Source organism: Sitophilus oryzae, unplaced genomic scaffold (genome assembly GCF_002938485.1).
Source record: "Sitophilus oryzae breed Bouriz unplaced genomic scaffold, Soryzae_2.0 scaffold_404_pilon_pilon, whole genome shotgun sequence".
Lineage (NCBI taxonomy): Eukaryota > Metazoa > Arthropoda > Insecta > Coleoptera > Curculionidae > Sitophilus > Sitophilus oryzae.
Window position 1 is genome coordinate 507,587 of NW_022146979.1, and position 19,830 is coordinate 527,416.

General features: G+C 32.8%; 1 protein-coding gene across 1 annotated transcript in view; it reads right to left on the reverse strand.

Annotated features, from left to right (window-relative positions):
• LOC115885626 overlaps positions 1-19,830 on the reverse strand; it is a 567,259-nt gene that overhangs the window by 181,943 nt on the left and 365,486 nt on the right. Inside the window, exon 10 of the mRNA XM_030904592.1 lies at positions 5,396-5,501. Within this exon, the coding sequence (XP_030760452.1) occupies positions 5,396-5,501 (106 nt within the window). The remainder of the gene's footprint in view (positions 1-5,395; positions 5,502-19,830) is intronic.

The following is a 19,830-nucleotide window of genomic DNA, read 5'->3' on the forward strand; positions in this document are numbered from 1 at the left end:
ATATGAATGCGTTTTTAAAAGCTAGGTGTGACTTATTAGAAAAAATTCAAATGAGTAAAGATAGATCCGAAAAAGTAAGTTTTAAGTCGACCAACAGCCGGAGTTATTCTAGCACGGATCAAAATTCTACATTAGCTACCAAATTAAGTTGTTATTATTGTAATGAGAATCACGCGATTTATAACTGTCAGGCTTTTGAACAACTGTCAGCGGAACGAAGAGTTGCTGAAGCAAAGAAAATTAAATTATATTTTAATTGCTTGCGTAAAAATCACTTTACTTGGCAATGTAAACAAAGAAAATGCGCAACTTGTCATAAGCCACACCACACATTATTGCATATAAATAATTACGGGGTGCAACCGAATCAAAATGAAAATAAAACTGCCGCCATGGTCGCCGCGGAGGAGACGCGCGCGAGGGACGCGGAAGAAGGTACCGTGCGCACCACTGAAACGACACAAGCGGGGAACGCAACGGTTGCAGGCGCCTCTACAGATGTATCGCAAGTTTTATTAAGTACGGCACTAATAAAAATAAAAAATTGGCGACAGGGTTGAACAATGTCGCGCTCTTCTGGACGGCGGTTCTATGAGCAATTTTATGTCTAATGCGTTATGTCAAAATTAAATTTGAAACCTACAAAAAATTAACCACGTTGTCAAGGGCGTAGGTCAGGCTGACAGGACAAGAATTGAGGGTTAATATTACGATTATGTCGCGCCTAAATGACTATAGTCAAAACTTAAATTTTCTAGTGATGCAAAACATAACCGATAGGCTTCCATTAAAATCATTTAATAAAAACATTATACCTCTAAATCAAAATTTATGTCTCGCAGATCCAAAATTCAACATTTCAAGTGACATTGACATATTACTGGGTATACCTGTATTTTATTCTATACTTCTTCCAGAGCAAAAACAACTCGGTTTAAATATGCCTATTCTACAAAACACGTGTTTAGGTTGGATGTTAGGCGGAAACATGATGTATACACCGGACGGTAAAAAAGAAAATATGTCCGTATCGTGCTTAAATGTGGGATTAGGATTATTAGAGACAAAAATTAGTAAATTCTGGGAAATCGAAGAGGTAAATCCTAAAAATATTTTTTCTCGAGAAGAACAATACTGTGAAAATTATTTTGAAAATACTGTTACGCGTGATAGCGAAGGCAGGTTTGTAGTTAGCATACCATTCAAAAAGTCACTAGAGACCCTGGGAAAGTCACGTGATATTGCTCTCAGCCGTTTATATTCTCTCGAACGTAGGTTAGATAAAAATGTAGCCTTGAAATATGAATATATAAAATTTATGAACGAATTTGAAAATATGGGGCATATGACGGCGATTCAAGATGTTGAACCTAAAATACCCTCTAATAGTTACTATTTACCGCACCACGCCGTTATAAAAGACAATAGTTTGACCACAAAATGTAGAGTTGTGTTTAATGCTTCACAAAAAACAGATTCCGGAGTAAGTTTAAACGACGTCCAATTTACAGGGCCAGTCCTTCAGAATGATATATTTTCAATATTATTAAGGTTTCGGCAATATCGGTATGTGATTTCCGCGGACATTTCAAAGATGTATCGGCAAATTAAAGTAAGAGAATCAGATTGCGAATACCAAAAAATATTTTGGAGAAATGATGCGTCGGAAGAATTAAAGTGTTTTAAAATTAACCGTGTAGTTTATGGGTTCACAGCGGCGCCATATCTAGCTATACGTTGTTTAATTCATCTAGCAAACGAAAACGCGCAGAAATTTCAAGGGGCTAGCCATATAATAAAAAATGATTTTTTTGTAGACGATTTATTAACAGGCGCTAATACAAAACAAGAAATTTTAAAAACCAAACTGAAGTTTCCAAAATTTAGGCGATTCAGGATTTCCATTGCGGAAATGGTTATGTAATGATTCCCAGCTTTTAAATAGTTTTGATATAGATAATAATTTGGCAGTCGGTGTTTTAAAATAAATGAAGGTGAATCAAACAAAAACATTAGGAATTATTTGGAATTCAAATCTTGATCTAATTCAATATTTTGTTCCAAGTTCCAAGTTCAGTACCCGAAAACCAATAACCAAAAGATTAGTCTTATCAGTAATTTGTCAAATCTATGATCCCCTAGGCTTATTACAACCGATTATTATAGTTGCCAAATTATGCAAGAGCTATGGAAAATGAAAATTGAATGGGATGAAGAACTGCCTCAAACTTTTAAAACAGATTGGCTCAGGTTTCAAAACGAATTAACTGAAATTAATAATCTTAAAATACCACGTCAAGCTGTGATATCAACATGCATAAGTTTTGAACTTCATGGGTTTTGCGATTCCAGTGAGAAAGCTTATGGCGGGTGTTTTTATATTCGTTGTGAAGTCTCCGAACGGGAGTATATCTCGCATTTGTTGTGCGCAAAGTCCCGCGTAGCGCCAATTAAAACGATAACTCTTCCTAGACTGGAATTATGTAGTGCAGTCACTTTAGCGCACTTAGCAAGGAAAATTCAAGAATCACTTAAAATTAGTTTTAATAATAAATATTTTTGGACCGATTCAATGGTCACCTTAAATTGGATACAGGGTGAGCCAGGTAAGTGGAAAACGTTCGTTGCCAACAGGGTCAGTGAAATTCAAGCTCTAACCGAAATAAATGAATGGTATCATGTTAGAACACATGAAAACCCTGCCGATTTATTATCGCGAGGCGCTAGTCCCAAGATAATCGAAAATTCCGACCTTTGGTGGCACGGACCAGACTGGCTTAAACAGCATAATTCAAACTGGGACGTAAAAGAAGTCAGTATTAATTCCGAAATACCCGAACAAAAAATAATTTTATCCCATGTCCTCATCGAGAATGAAAGTTTAATTTTTATTCAAAATTTATTAAATCGATTTTCATCTTTAACAAAAATAATCCGAGTTTTTAGCTATATTTTTCGATTTTATAATAACTGCAGATCTAAAACCAAACAATCCAAAGTATTAACCCCTATAGAACTCGAAAGTTCTCTATATTTCCTACTTAAACAAGTACAAAAGGAATGCTTTTCTCAAGAATATTCTGACTTATTAAAAAACAAGCCTTTAAAGAAAAAGAGTAAAATTTTAAATTTAAATCCCTTTATACATAATAAATTAATTCGTGTTGGAGGGAGACTCAAACATTCAAATTATCCTTTTGACAAAAAACATCAAATTATTATCCCAGCGTCTCACAGAATAACTGAACTTATTTTAGAAGGAGAACATAAAAGACTTTTTCATTGTGGTGTTCAAGCTCTCCTATCCTCTGTGAGAGAACGGTTTTGGCCAATAGCTGGCAGAAATGCTTGTAAAAAGGTAATTCGGAATTGTGTTCTCTGTTTTAAAGTTAATCCGTCGCACTCCGATTATTTGATGGGCAATTTGCCTGACGTAAGGATTAATGAAACGTCGATATTTACAAATGTGGGAGTTGACTATGCCGGACCATTTCTAATAAAAGATAGGTTAACTCGCGGCGCAAAACAAATAAAGGTATATCTATGTTTGTTTATTTGTCTCTGTACCAAAGCCATCCATCTCGAAATGGTCACTGATTTAACCACTGGGGCGTTTTTGGCATCTTTAAAGAGGTTTATCGGGAGACGCGGCAAACCTGCTAGTATATGGTCGGATAACGCTACAAACTTTGTAGGCGCTAAGCGTGAAATCAGAGACCTATACGAATTTCTGGCTAACAATAAAGATATCATTGCGGACGCTCTTTCATCGGAGATGATAAAATGGCAATTCATTCCTGCTCGATCCCCTAATTTTGGCGGCATCTGGGAGGCGGGTATCAAGAGTGCAAAATTTCATTTTAAACGTATAGTCGGGAACGCTTCTTTAAATTTTGAAGAATTCAATACAATAATTATCCAGATCGAAAGTATCCTAAACTCTCGCCCTTTAACTCCACTTTCCCACGATCCTACCGACTTAAATGCACTCACTCCTGGACATTTTTTAATTGGCAAAGCTTTGACGTCACTTCCATATCCAGATGTTTGTCACATCTCTGAAACTCGAATGAACAAATACCAACGGCTACAAAGTATCGTCCAAAGTTTTTGGCAACGATGGAGAAAGGAGTACTTATCAGAACTATAAGTCCGCACCAAATGGAAGCACAGTAGTACAAAAGTACTAAAGGTTGGAACTTTAGTTTTGATCCACGACGAGAAGGTCCCCCCTTTGTTGTGGAAGTTGGGGAGAATTACCAGATTGTACCCAGGCAGTGACGGGATTGTTCGAGTGGTAGATGTCCAGACATGTGCCGGCGAAATTCAACGCCCTGTGCGTAAAGTGTGTGCTTTACCAATAGACTCAATCTAAAGACATTTAATTTTTATTCATACCTTTTATTTAAGTATAGTTATAGTGTGTTACATTTATTTAGCTTAACCTTATACATCTTATACTACTTAATTACTTACTTATACTTAGTTTGCATTCTTCTGATTTTTGTTGAAAGGAAGCTTTCAAGGCGGGTGTATGTTAAGTGTTATATTTAACTTTTGCTAAAATTCCAAGTTTTCCTTTTTCTTTATATTAATTTAAAATCTGACAACCGCGCCTTAAACCCCATATGGCACGCGGAGAGGAAGACCGGGAAGACGACCGAATATATGAGCTCTGTCGTCTGAAGAGATTAGACTAATTAAGTTTTTCTTCCACATAATTACTAGATTTATTATTGTATTTATATTAAAATAAATAGTAAACAAAATATACAGTCCACATCTTTAATTAATAAAAACTACCAACAAACAGGTAGATTAAATGATACTTTAACAGCGAGGATAGGTTAAAAACTATATTTCTTCTCGCATGTTTTTTAATTGCTTCCATTTTTGAAATTTTTTGTATTTCCTTTCATAAGTTATTCGGGATTTAAATTTCGGAAGTAGTTTGGATATGGCGTTTGTCGCCTCAGCCTGAATATTTGTTGGTAATTTACTTATTTCGTTTTGAGTCATTTCGAGCTCTAATTCAATCAGCAGCACGAAAGAGAATTCAAAAATATTGACTCAAAACTAAAGAGACAGCTTTATTTATATTTCAAATTACATAGAAACCAACGCCAACCCAGCACAATATTTTTTCTTCTCGTAATAAATTCCTTGAAATAATAATTTCTGAATATTTTTTAAAACGTAACTCGCTATGGAAAAAATATTGTTTTATACACGACGATAAAATTGCATTATCTTCTCCCGAAATTAATTCACTCGCGATTTCATCGCTCCTGAATTAATGTTTTCGGTCGACGATAAAATACCATTTTATCGTTTTGTATAAAAAATGACTAAAAATATCTATAAAAAATAATCCATAAAATACATTTTTACTTACTGTTACAGGAGCAGTATGGGCAACTTCAGGCGTAGGAATTTTTCTAGGTAACCCCGGGGAAGATCCCAAACTGTCTGTCCCATGTCTTTGCCACGAGATGTCACCACTGAAACAAATTAACTATTTAGATAGTGAGCCCAAAACTTTACAGAATAAGTGCTTTACGGTGTAAAACTTTTACAGAACAATAAAGTAATCATAGTATTTCGGTTTTTAGTTAGTTATAGTTAAACTACTGCCAGAAAATCACGTAAATAAAAATATAATAATATTATTATTATATCTTACAACAATTATAATATAAATATATACAGGGTCGCTTTTATGTATGGAAATGGTCGATTATTAGGTAAAATATAAGAGGTACCCCAAAAAGTTAAATATAAAAGTTATAGGGGTTAAAAGTTATATATTATATATTATATATATATATATATATATATATATATATATATATATTGTTATTATATATATATATTGGCGGGTAATAAATTTAAGTATACAGGGTCGGTCATAAAATCGTGGCACATCAAAGCACGACATCCAATAATGCATAGTTGCATTCCTAATATTATATAAACAACTAATTCTAAACATATAATATGAACTGACCTTAATTAACTTAACTTAAGAAATACTTATATCTAAACTATTATGTACAGGGTGTAATAATATTTATATACTACAGTATAAAATGGGAGTATAGCAAGTCTGGAAATTACAAAATTTTCATTTAAATTCAAACTTTTCGCAGTACCTCCAGTATTTTACCTAATAATCGACCGTTTCCATACATAAAAGCGACCCTGTATAGTAAATATACAAGACCAGAATAAAATATACAGGGTGGCCCATCGAAAACGTTCCGCAAGGCATAACGGCCAGGGTAATTTTTTTTCAGAAAATTCCAAAAACACGTCACATTTGTTTGTAAGGGGGACAACTTTTACCCCAAAAATGATTGCAAAATCTTCAACACTCTAAGCGGGGGTGTCATCCTCCAACTTTTTTCAAATGGGAAGGGGGGTCAAGTGGCACCGCAATGAAAAGAGCTTTCTATTTTCTATATTTCCTCACTTCGTTTTTGAAAATCGGTCGAGTCATTGAGAAAATATGAAGGATTGAAATTTGAAAAGTTTATTTAAACATTTATCAGAGTAAATGATAAGGATAAATTCCTTCGACCAATTTGCTGTTTTTTCTTATTATTTCTAGATGTTTACGCATGTTTTCACTTGCCACAAGGTTGAACCAGAAGAATAGATATATTGAACGATCAGGTGCGGTAGTTGCTAGATAGCTGTTCTGTGACTTGTGCGTTGAAGTTCTTCTCAATATCGTTAAACTTTTTAAAAATTATGATGTACTCACAATGAGACCGGCGTGAATCGTAGAAGTGTCCAAAGGATATTAAAAAAACACACAAGTTCCACCCGTACAAAATTCAGTTGGTACAAGAACTCAACGAAGACGATTTTGATCGTCGCGGGCTGGTATTTTTGGAAATTCTATTGTAGGTCAGTTTAACGATATTGAGACCGCACCTGATCGTTCAACCTTGTGGCAAGTGAAGAAATGCGTAAACATTTAGAAATAATAAGAAAAAAATAGCAAATGGGGTCGAAGAGGAATTTATCCTTATCATTTATTCTGATAGATGTTTAAATAAACTTTTCAAATTTCAATCCTTCATATTTTCTCAATGACTCGACCGATTTTCAAAAACGAGGCAGGGAAATATAGAAAATAGAAAGCTCTTTTCATTGCGGTGCCACTTGACCCCCTTCCCATTTGAAAAAAGTTGGGGGATGACACCCCCGCTCAGAGGGTTGAAGATTTTGCAATCATTTTTGGGGAAAAAGTTGTCCCCCTCACAAACAAATGTGACGTGTTTTTGGATTTTTTGAAAAAAGAAATACCCTGGCCGTTATGCCTTGCGGAACGTTTTCGATGGGCCACCCTGTATATTTCTATACATTAATATCAGAGAACACTGAACAGAGGTAGAACTCATATCGTCCCATATTTCGCATACTAGAGTACATACTCTCATTAATTTTTGAATTACATCGAAATCAAATATTCTCAGTGCCTTGATAGGGTCACAGATTCAGTTACAGCCAACTGAAATAAAAGTTGTACTTGTAGGGCAGTCCCAAGTGACCACAGAACATACTAAAAAAGGATGCTAACTCCCGTGTATATTTTAGTTCAAATTTAAAAGTCGCACCACTTACACTACTAGTGTGCTAGGAATGAACTAAACCTGGCGGAAAATTTGAATATACCATATTATATTATTTTTATGTACTAAGTTCAGAGGTAAGTTGTTTGAAATGTGGAAACAGATTTTCATTACGCATTTCCTTTCAAAATCATTTACTTTTTAATAACGTTTTTATTTCTTTATATACGTTTTTATTACTAATTAAGAGAAATTCTAGCACATTACATTAGACAACCATAACCAATTACAAAAATTCAACTGTGTGTAATCGATACCGGAGTCTCCTTTAATTTCATTTCTCCAATTTAATGGGGCCAGACGACCATTATCGGCTGCGCCAAGTAATAAACGAGCGAGACCATCCGTTTCGTGTCAGAACCGGTTAAATTGGTCGAGGAAAATTCCCGATATCCATCAAGAAATTTTCGCGATACGTCATCCGGGCGTATCCAGAGTTTCCTACAACCCTATTAACCGAATGTGTACTTTACAGCCTTTTAACGATGGCAATTATGGTAAATTAAATGGCGCCCATTACTAGGATATTCAGCCGTTCGTTTCAGCACGAATTTATGGCGCAAACGTCGCTTCTTTTCCTTTCTTGCCGTTACAGGTTCGTCTAGATAAAATTTAGACTGATTCGGCAGGATATTATTAAAAGATGCACGGAATCTTCAATTAAACATATTCTAAATGAATTAGGTTGATGCTCTGCTTTTTTTTCTCAGGTAAGATCATAGATAAAAGAAACAGGTCGAAATTGGAAAGTGCCATAAGTACAATGTAAAAAACGTCTACTGGATCTGTGTCTATGAAAGGAATGTAGACAAAAACATTTAAACAAACAGCATAACAGCAATATATTTTATAAATCGCTACCTAAATAGAAGGGGGAAAGGGTCAACGTGAACTTGACGAGTATTTCGCTGCAAAACACTCCGCCCACTCATTTCATTGGCTACTTGTAAATAGCGAATTTTTATTGATGGGAGGCGTTGTATAATTTTATACAAGAAACAGCGTGAGAGAATATCGTTTCCCCCCTCATGGATGCCCCGTAGCTACAGAACGGATAGACGCACTGTAAATACTATTTGGCGCTATTCTTACAACGGTTGCTCTCCAGAGCTTTTAATAATTTCGGAACAGTTCGACTTTTTCCGGAACTATGTCGCCAAATATTATTTATTCAAATTTATTATTTTCTTTTAATTTTTTTAAATAAAATACGGTCTGTTGCATTTAAGAAACTTTATTTTATATAAGGACATGTATGAAATACCTGTGCAACATTGGAAATCGACGTTATACCACGATCTACGATGGTTTTTGCATTTCACAGTTCACACAGCTTTTTAAGTTTTTCATACCACTTTTTCACAATTATCACGTTTGAGTAAATAAAATTTAAATTAAACTCACAAGATTGTAGCGGAATTCAATATTGAGAAATATAATAATAAAGGCAGGAAGTTTCTTGAAGCTTGAAAGTAAGAAATAGTTATTTTTTATATTTTTTTTTGGTATGCAGTGTTTTGTTTAAAATATACCCTTGTTTGTTTTTTATTAACACATACCGTAATTTTGTTTTGAAATGGCATAACTCGATTATATTTTTTCAGTTTTATACAGTTTTTTTCACTTGTTACTAAAATTTTAAATATTTCCTGCTATGTGTTCCAGTTGTACCAACTTATTTCTTATTAGAATAAAATAAACTACTTTGAAATTAAAACAACAGACACATCTATCACTGTCAAGGGTTTTGTGCTAGAAAAACTATAGAGATCAATGATATACGGATACATACCACGTTTACATCTTTTATTTAATTCAAATTTAAAATTCTAAAAATAAAATTAACTTTCCTTCAGTTTAAAGTTGGAAGATATAGATGGAAACTCCGACAGAAAAATCGATATACCTCTAGTAAATCGTTAATTTAAAGAGGCTAGTTGAAGGTTTTATCGGGCAGGAGAAGAAGACGAACACTCTTTAGTAAGAGAACAATAAATTCGATTGCCACATTTTGTGCAAAGTAAGGCAATGGTCATACATAACAGAATAGAATCTAGGGATTGTTGAGGGTGTTAAGAATAACAATATAATTCATGCCACTTGTGTTAGTGTAGACGTAAAAAAGGTTGAAATGTACTAGACTAAAATTCAAATTTAACGAAAGAGAAAATAATTTGCTTGAAGATACAAATATATTTTATTTGTATACCAGGTAATTTGATACTATAATTTTATAACGATTTAACTGGTTTTACACAATTACACAAATAAGACAGACTAACTAAAATTTTTGTTAATTTGCTTAGTATATCCTACTGACTGCGCCGTGATAATTTCATCCGTGAACGTGGTAAATAATTTTTAAGAAATCAATTAAAATGATTGATATGCACAATAATATATTTGATATAAAGCGTAGTAACTAAAATAATAACATTTAAAAAAGGCGTCCATTCATCCCAAAGAGACCTGGTTTGTAATACAAAAGATAATAGAGACTTAGAGCTTTATTGCTTTGGCTTTTGTATTAAAACAATAAAGAACTATTATTAAAATTAAATTTAACAATTATAAATGCAGAGGTAGCAGATATGGCAATACAATTACCTAGGCAGATACTCTTGACACATATTTCCCTAATCATCATCATCATTTACATAATCATCATCATTTACATTAGTAAACTTTATGTTGCATTCATCGACCTAACAAAAGCCTTTGACTCTGTGTACAGAGATGCACTTTAGGCAATTATGAAAAAGTTCGGAGTACCCAACAAATGTCTTACAGCGACTAAAAGCCTCCATAACAACAAGTCAAGATTTTATCATGGATCACTGAGCTAATGGATCCTAACAAATACAGGACTTAGGAAGGGATGTGTTTTAGCGCTTCTCCTATTCAACATGTTCATGGCAGCACCCTCCATTATAGTGAACAGCAAACTGCAGGAAAGAGGGTTGGGCATTAGATATAGATACGACGGTGGTCTGTTCAACATAAAAAGACTCAAAAAAAAAGAAGAAGGCAAAAACACGTCCAAAATTCATCAAAGAACTTCAATACGTTGGTGACTGGTTGCAAAAACGTTACAGCAATTACAAGAAATGTTAAACACATATACCTCGGCATACGAGGCTTTAGACCTTAAGCTGAACATCGATAAAATTAAAATCATGTGCACTTCCCCGGAAGATCACAACAATGCTATAAAAATCGGAGAAGAACTATTGGAATATGTAGCGGAATTCAATTACCTCGGCAGTTTGATTTCGGAAAAGGCGACTATTACGGTATCGACTCTGAAATTCAGTACTGTACAGTACAGGCGCTGCTACCTCAAGAGCAGTCTGGAAATTAAAAGTCAGGGTTTTCTCCAATCATGACTTGAGCACAAAAACGAAACTTGGAGTGTACCGAGCAATAATAATTCCCACCATATTATATGGAAGCGAAACCTGGGTGATGTCGTACCGCTGACACATGAACGCATTAAAGAAGTTGCAAGAAAGACACCTTAGACAACTCTTAAGAAACAAATGGGTCCACAATGTCTCAAACGTATCAGTCGTTGAAAAATCTAGCTGCGAGAGCTTTGAAGTCATGATTACAAAATCTCGCTTAAGATGGGCTGGTTACCTATGCAGAATGCAAGAAAACCGCCTACCAAAATCTCTGCTTTACGGTGAGCTTGTAGACGGTAAGAGGAAATCGGGAGAATAACTAAAAAGTTACAAGGATATTTCCCACAAAAACTTAAAAGGGAGGTAGAATGAGTGGAAAGAAGCAGCGCACAATAGAACGTAACGGAGAAAAATCGTAAACTCAGTTAACAGCGACAACCAAAAAGTAAAGAGGCAACAAAGCAATGAGATTTTTGAACGTCCGGAGTGCGGAAGAGATAATATCACGTATCGGGCTTTTCAGTCAAAGAAAAGTCATGAAAGAAAACGCCCTGCGTAACCATCTTCTGATGCGTGTCAAATACTGGCAATAATTTCAGTAGTAGTAGTAGTAGTAATTTAAATTAAATATTCTTGTATAAAAATAAAGTGAGGTGTTAGTTTACTGATTAAGTTAATATATGCTCTGTTTTTTTTTCTGAGGTAAGATTTCGACAGACGATGACAAAAGAAAAGCATATGACGTCCCATACCAATCTATTTATTTTACTAAAAAAAATTCTAATATATTTTAAGATAACTATGGACGGGTTTAAATATAAACCCGTCATGCGTCGTCTCTTGTTGTTTTTAACCAGTGTTATTGGTTTATTTCAAAAATGACAGATCATATTTCAATTTTATTGGTTTGACGGAACGATGAACGAAAATACCGATGCGTATGAACTCGCCTTCAGATTTTTGAGGCTTGTCAAAATCTTGCCAGATTATAGGTTATAATTTTGTGTCAAAGTGTCAAATTATGTCAAATATCTGCGTTTTGGAAGATGATACATTTTGATTCGTGTTATCTGTGTTTTGTGTCCTTTGAAGTCAAGTGGAGGAAAAATCGAGGGAAAAATAACTGTAGACCCGGAGCAGAGTTTATAGTTAATACTCGCTGTTCAGGCAGAAAGTCTTATACACCAATAAAGTTACCATCAATAAAGTTTACATACCATCTCATCGTAGATAAGTGCATCTAGTAAATATGCTACAAGAATCGTACTAAACGTATACTACTGGAGTAGCTGTAAAATATCGACATCACACGATAGGTAAATAATGGATTTCAGTACTGCAGAAAAATAATGTCAAAAGGTACCTACTAGTTTAAAAATTAGGTAAGTTTAAAATTTGGTAAGTGTTATTATTAATAAAATAGTTTGTTTTATTTATGTTGTTTTATTTATTCCTGTGGAATATTAAAAATTTGCATGTGTACATAAGTTATATTGATAAATATAATAATAAATGCTGGAAGTTTCTTGAAGCTTGAAAGTAAAAAATAGTTCTTTTTATATTTTTTTTTGGTACGTGGTGTTTTGTTCTTGTTTGTTTTGTATTAACACATACCGTTTTTTTAAATAAAATAATTCGATTACATTTTTTTTAGTTTTGTACATTCTTTTCACAATATTTTGAAGTAATCACTTATCAGTCAAATTTTAAATATTTCCTGCTATGCGTTCCAGTTGTACCAACTTATTTCTTTGTAAATAAACTACTTTGCAATTAAAATGACAGACACATCTATCACTATCAAGGATCTTGTCGGTGGACAGACTAGATACCATATTATTATTATAAAAAAACAAAAAAGGCATCTGAGGAACTGATAATGGCAAGAAATGGCATATAAATGACGATCGATGACAATTACCATATAATCTTACATATATATCATCGATCGTCATTCCTAAGAGAGCTTGAATCAATACGGTATTAAATTACCATTAACAGAGCGTAACATTCTGAAATTGAGTGTAATAAACACCGGAGAGGTACAATAAATTGTCAGAACTAGAGTAATGGAAACATAAAACAAGAATAAATAAGACTATTGTTACCACTGCTCGTACTCATTTTAAGTATGTTTATTTTAATGATTTCGCAGATGTTAAATATTTTTTTTAAAATAAGGGCGGTAAAACTTAATGAAAAATATTTGTAATAATTTTTAATGATTTAGGTAGGATAGGCAATTTTTTTGGAAATATATTAAAACATATCAAAATAAAACTCTACTTAACCACAAAACATCAAAAGTTTACTTTTAACACAGGATAGGCTAACCATCTAAGCATCATGACGGGATGATTAAAGAGGTGATTTAAATAAATTGATATCAATTAAAACAAGTAGGAACCATTTTTAGTTACATATTTCCAATGTACATATTTGGGAAGTCTTACAATACCATACTCTATACAGTGAATAGACTACCTCTCACATGAAGTATGTATGTGATCAGTGTTTCAGAAGTAGGTACACGGCCTACAGTTTATTGCCGAATTCAAAGGGCAGTGTTTGAGAGGTTGTACTAGGTAAATATACTAAAGGTGTTTTGCCCTTGAATTCCTTGAGGTGGTAGCTCGCTGGTCGCTCTATTTAGATAAATAAATATTTCTGCGCTGCCACAGGGGTATAGACATTTTTTTATTTTTATTTAAATAAATAAAGCGACCATACTGGCTGGGGATCGAACTCTGTGTCTCTTACACAGAAGATCGACACACTACTGATAGAGCCACGCCCGGCAACATTTGAAAACTAACTAGTTTTAAGACTGAATTTACTACAAACACTTCATCAGACTAGAGATAATTTTTTAGAGCATGAGATCTTATGAGGGCAATCTTATGAGTTAATAAACAAAATGTTAAATTAATTTTAAGGAGACCAATTTCTTACTAAGATTTTTATACTTATTGGAGTTCTACATAGGGTAATTTACTGCGATGGAACGTTAGACGTTTATGGAGAACAGGAATTTTTTTTTAAATTTAGGTTTTTACATCTATCAATTGGTAGCAATGGTAGCAACTTTCTTATTAAATGGAGCCCGGTAAATTATTAAATTTTTGGAAATTACTTTCATATTTCATAATTTTTCTATTATATTAACCTATACCTATCTCTGATTTTGAGATAAAGGATAAAACGTGCAAAATTGATAAAAACATGATCTTCAATAAACATTGGTAAACTCATGAATTAATCATTTTTAAAGTTGAAATTTGTGTTATAAGTTAACGAAAGTCGATACATTCGATCTGTCTAAATCAACCGATTGGATATTATACAAGGAGAGCAAAAACATTACTTATTTGTGTTATAAAATTAATTAGATTTTTTTTATTTTAAATTCAGCCCAAAATATATTATTTAAAATATCAAAAGACTAATAAATTTTATTTGCAACAATATATTATGTTCCTATACCTAAACCTTCCAGTTTCTTAAGTAGAGCTATTTAAAATTAATAATTATATTATTATTATCTCATTTCAAGAATTTGGTTGCCATGTAGAATGTAGAATGTTTAGGAGGGGAGTTAATCACCGCGACCTTATAGATCTATTGTGTGTTCCCCTTTCTTCAGTTATAACTCATCATACAGACTCAGGGCTTTAACAAAAGCCAGTATCTGAGACGGCTCCACAGAGGCCTCTCCATTCTCGATATCAGATGTACCAAAGTTCATGGCGCGAATGGTCGTCGTCTCGGCGCACTCAGTGATAAGGTGTTCTGGTGTTTCCCCATTTTCCCCACAAAATCTGCATTCACCGTTGTTTCTCAGCTTCAGCTTACTGAGGTGTTCGTTGAGGAGACAGTATCCTGTTAGAAACCCCGTGACAATCCGAAGATTGTTTTTACTTAAATTAAGGAAAACCTTTGATTTTTCTCAGTCGTAAGTTCTGAGGAACTTTTTCGAGTGTCTTAGACCGTTAGAGGACACCCATTCCAAATTACGGATGGAGTCTTCCAGATTCTTCAGTTCCGCTTTCAGTTGGTTCCCGTTTGGAAAATAGAACGGTTCTGGTCCAGTTAGTGGAGTGTTCGCTCCTTTCCTAGCTAGATCATTTGCTTTTTCATTGCCTTCTATCCCTTGGTGAGCAGGCACCCAGAGTAGGAGGACTTTATTTTCTTTGCCTAATTTGTTGAGCTTCTCTAGGCATTCTTTGACTAACTTCGAATTGATGGTTACTGAGTTGATCGCGTTAAGTGCTGCTTGACTATCAGATAGGATGGCAATTTCCTGTTTTCGATAGTTCCTATCTAAGATAAATTGTACGCATCTTTCGATAGCGTAAATTTTTGCCTGACAGATACTGGGGTAGGTGCCTATTGGTTAGGTTGGTTACCATAACAATTTTAGAAATTGAATTGTAAGTGAAGTCTAATTATTGATACTTATAAATTTGAATATTTGTTCTTTGATTTGATTAATTCTCTTTAAACGAAACAATATATAATTATTATTTTTCAAATGGCTTTATTGAAGAAACCAGAATGTTTAGGTATAGGAACATGATATATTGTTTAAATGCTGTTTTATTTATTGTGTTACGATTATTTATATAATTTATATATTATATATATATATATTATATATATATATATATATATATATATATATATATATATATATATATATATATATATATATATATATATATATATATATATATATATATATATATATATATATATATATATAGGCTTGACTTTAAAATAACAATGATTTGAGCGATTTTATATCAAACAAAAATAAACATTTTATTTGATCTTCCTGTTTGATATCCAACCTCTTTTATATACCGGGTGCATCTCAAAAGTGGCTCACCCTTATAACTTTTTTATTTTTTTAGATAAAAAAACGAGAGTTGGTGTGTTAGTATATGACATAAATTAGGATTGATTGGCGTATTCAATTGTTTTTGGTGACTTCCTATTTCACCAGAAATGACTACAACTTTTGATTTTTAAATGGCACCCTTGGTATTTTTTTCCTTTATTCGATAGAAAATGACATTCTGAATAGAATAACATATCATATGTCAACTTTTGACATTCTCGCTTAATAAAAAATTGCATTTTAAAATTCAATCTAGAGTGCCATGGCTATGTTAAAAACACTAATTCTTTATCAAGGAGCCTTGGGAAAATATATTTGATCGTCTAATGCTTTTAGTGTCTTGCCCTGGCCAGTTAGAAAATGCCCAAATGGTATTTTTAATCATATCTCAATTTTTTCAAATGGAACGAGGGTGCCACATTAGCATATTTGGAAAAAGCATTTTACGAATAATTTGTAAGTGTGTGGTATCTTGGTATTTCGAGTCCAATTTTCGTTACGAACCGCAAGTTATAATTTCAAATAAACCATATGCGAAAATGTCAAAAGTTGACATATGATATGTCATTCTATTCAGAGTGTCATTTTCTATCGAATAAAGTAAAAAAATGCCGAGGCTGCTATTTAAAAATCAAAAGTTGTAGTCATTTCCGGTGAAACCGGAAGTGTCCGAAAACAATTGAATACGTCAATCAATCCTAATTTATGTCATATAGTAACATATCAAATCTCGTTTATTTAACTAAAAAAATAATAAAGTTATAGGGGTGAGTCACTTTTGAGACGCTTACCACTTTTAGTATGAAGTAATGCCGAAAATAATTTAGACAGATGGAGCAGGTGCCTTTATGTAAAAATGCAAATTTAAAAAAAAATCTCACCGGTTCTCCATAAACGTCTAACGTACCATGGCCGTGATTCATCCTGTATATTCTACAAAATATTTACTGCCTGTCCGTATCAAACATTACTTTATGTGTCGTACCGTCAACTAAACCTAGTAAATAACGAAAGAAAGTTCTTTGTCCGGATTTCAACTTCCGGAATTTGGAAGCGTTGACGTTTAAATCCACAGATCGTCAGGCGTCTAAATGTACAGCACATTTCGAAGCAAAATTGAAATCGTTTTCGTTGGCACAATAGGGAGAGAAAGTTGAATTATTCGCCAAATGCTGTCTAAATTGAGTCAATGGTTCTCGACAGGATGCGGTCCCAACCGACTGTGATGAGAAAACTTTGTAGTTTATTACGTAAAGAAATCTAATTATAAGATTAAGATTAAGACGTATTCTTGTTTATTAGGGCAAGATTAGCTTTAAACGTTATTACTAGTATTCTAGTGTATAATTCCACGAAGAATCTCAATAATAAATAAAATAATAAATAAATAAAACTTTATTGTACAAAAAGCCAAAATATCTGATCCTTCATCGACAAAGCATTGAAAAAACAAACAAAAGCACAAAAATATACAAATAATAAAAAATATCCTACAATTCCAAAAAAATTACGTCATTAAAATTACAAATAGAACATACATGGACATTGCAGAACACAAAAAAGACATATCAATAAAATTCTACAATAGGAAAATTGTAAATGGATATAATCATTTAAGAGTTATAAAATATTAAATACTAGACTTTAAACCAGTGTGTGATATGATCGAAATCCAATAATCAATGGATCGAAATTATCAAAAAAATATTATATTAGGTAGTGATCATAATTTAAAAGTTACAATAGTATACAAACCGAGAAAAACCGATGTAAATTTGGAAGAAAAAGAACAACAAAAAGCAACAAAGAACAACAAAAGAGATATAACATAGATAGCTCTGACAATGAGAGTATCAAAAAACTATAGTACTAGAAAACGCCTAGATGAGAAATTAATAAATACAATATTCCAAGACCCCGAAATATATCACGAATACAATAAAAACAGTATACACCGAGCTGCGCTGGAGGCATTGGGACCTTATGAATATACTACGAGTAAAACACCTTATTGGTGGGATTCAGATATAAGAAATATTGTCACTGGAAAAATACAAAAATATCAACAATTTTTAAATACAAATAGTGACAATAATAAAGTAGAATATAAAAAATACAAGTCATAATCAGACAAATTTTACTGTGGACACAGCAGGGCAGAAGAAAAGGAAGGCTACCAAGAAGCTGGAGGGAGGGTGTGGATAAAAAACTTGAGAATAGAGAAATACTTTATGATCTCTTGCTAAATAGAGAAGAGTGAAGGTTAGGTGTCGAAAAACGTAGTAGAACGTTCTGAATCGACTTATATATTTATATCTCAATATTGATGTACGGCCTTGAATCACAGCGGTGAGACGGTCGTGATGCGCGACCTAGCGAGAAGAAAAGTGATCGATGAAAAATAAGCTTATGGCAACACTGGGTAAGGATCTGTGCCATACGCGGCTAAGAAAATCACTATAATATACTTGATACTGTACCAACCTTGTTGTATACCAATGTACTAATCTGGTTGTGTGAAGTGAATTTTCATGCATATTTTCATCGAAAGCTTTGAATCTTCTGAATAACGGACTAAGTAAAGCATCTAGCTTATTTGCCAGCTCAGAATTAGAATTTAGAGTTATGAGTAACTCGCATTTTCATTGGAGGACACTGTCATATTTATTAATAACCAATAATCAACGAGAATATTCGTATAATTTAATAAAATTACTGTAAATCGATATAAATAATAAATGAGTTTGTAATGGAACTGTAATTTCTGTATTATTATTCCGGTAAATGATGGATACAAACTAGTAATGGGAACTATCGAATGAATACTATCGAAACATTCGATAGTTGCAATTCATTCGAATAATTCGATAGTTAGTAAGAAAACATTCGTTGAAAACTATTCGAATAAAAATTATCGAATAGATCCGTCATCTGCCTTGAAATATTGTATTCTAGTAATTCGGCAGCAAAAACCATTCATTTATAAAATTCACTCATTTATAAAATTCATTCATTTATAAAATTCATTCATTTATAAAATTCATTCATTTATAAAATTCATTCATTTATAAAATTCATTCATTTATAAAATTCATTCATTTATAAAATTCATTCATTTATAAAATTCATTTATTCGTCAGGATCGATTATAATAAAATATTAACTGGATTTTAGTTGTCGCCGGGCGACGTAGGTTTCTTTCCGAGAAACCCGACAGCGGTCGGTGGCAATGCTATGAAAGAAGCCGGCATCTTTGATTTTTTGCGGAGTCAGATATAGATAAGGACACATTATTTTTTTTTATTAAGGTGCTAGTATTTACACAGAAAATACATTATGAAGGGCGCTGTTGCCATATTTTGGTATTAGTTGATATTATCAAAGAATATTATTGTTTGGCTTTAGTTAGTTAGGGATAGTAGGCATGTCTATATATTCTGCATTTTTTTTATTAATATTCTGTTGTTACACTGCAATAATACTTGTTGTTTTGGATGTAGGAAAATTATTTTTAATGTTTTTAAGCAAAGACTGGTTTAATAAATAATAATAACGGTAATAATTTGTTATACCTATTAACAACAAAATTTAAAATCATTTAATATAAATATTTTTTTAAGTAGTAGCAAAATATAAACAACAAATTAGATGTCAAAAATTATTTATATTAGATCCTATTTAAAATAATATAGTCTCTAATTTTTTTTGGCAACGTTGGTTTATTAAATAATAATAATTACAGAACTAATTTGTTATATTAACAACAAATTTTAAAATCATGAAATATAAACATTTATTAATTTTCTAAGCAAGCGGTGTAATGGAAGGAAAATATAAATAAGAAATCAAAATTATTTATATTAGGTGCTTTATATTACTATTTAAA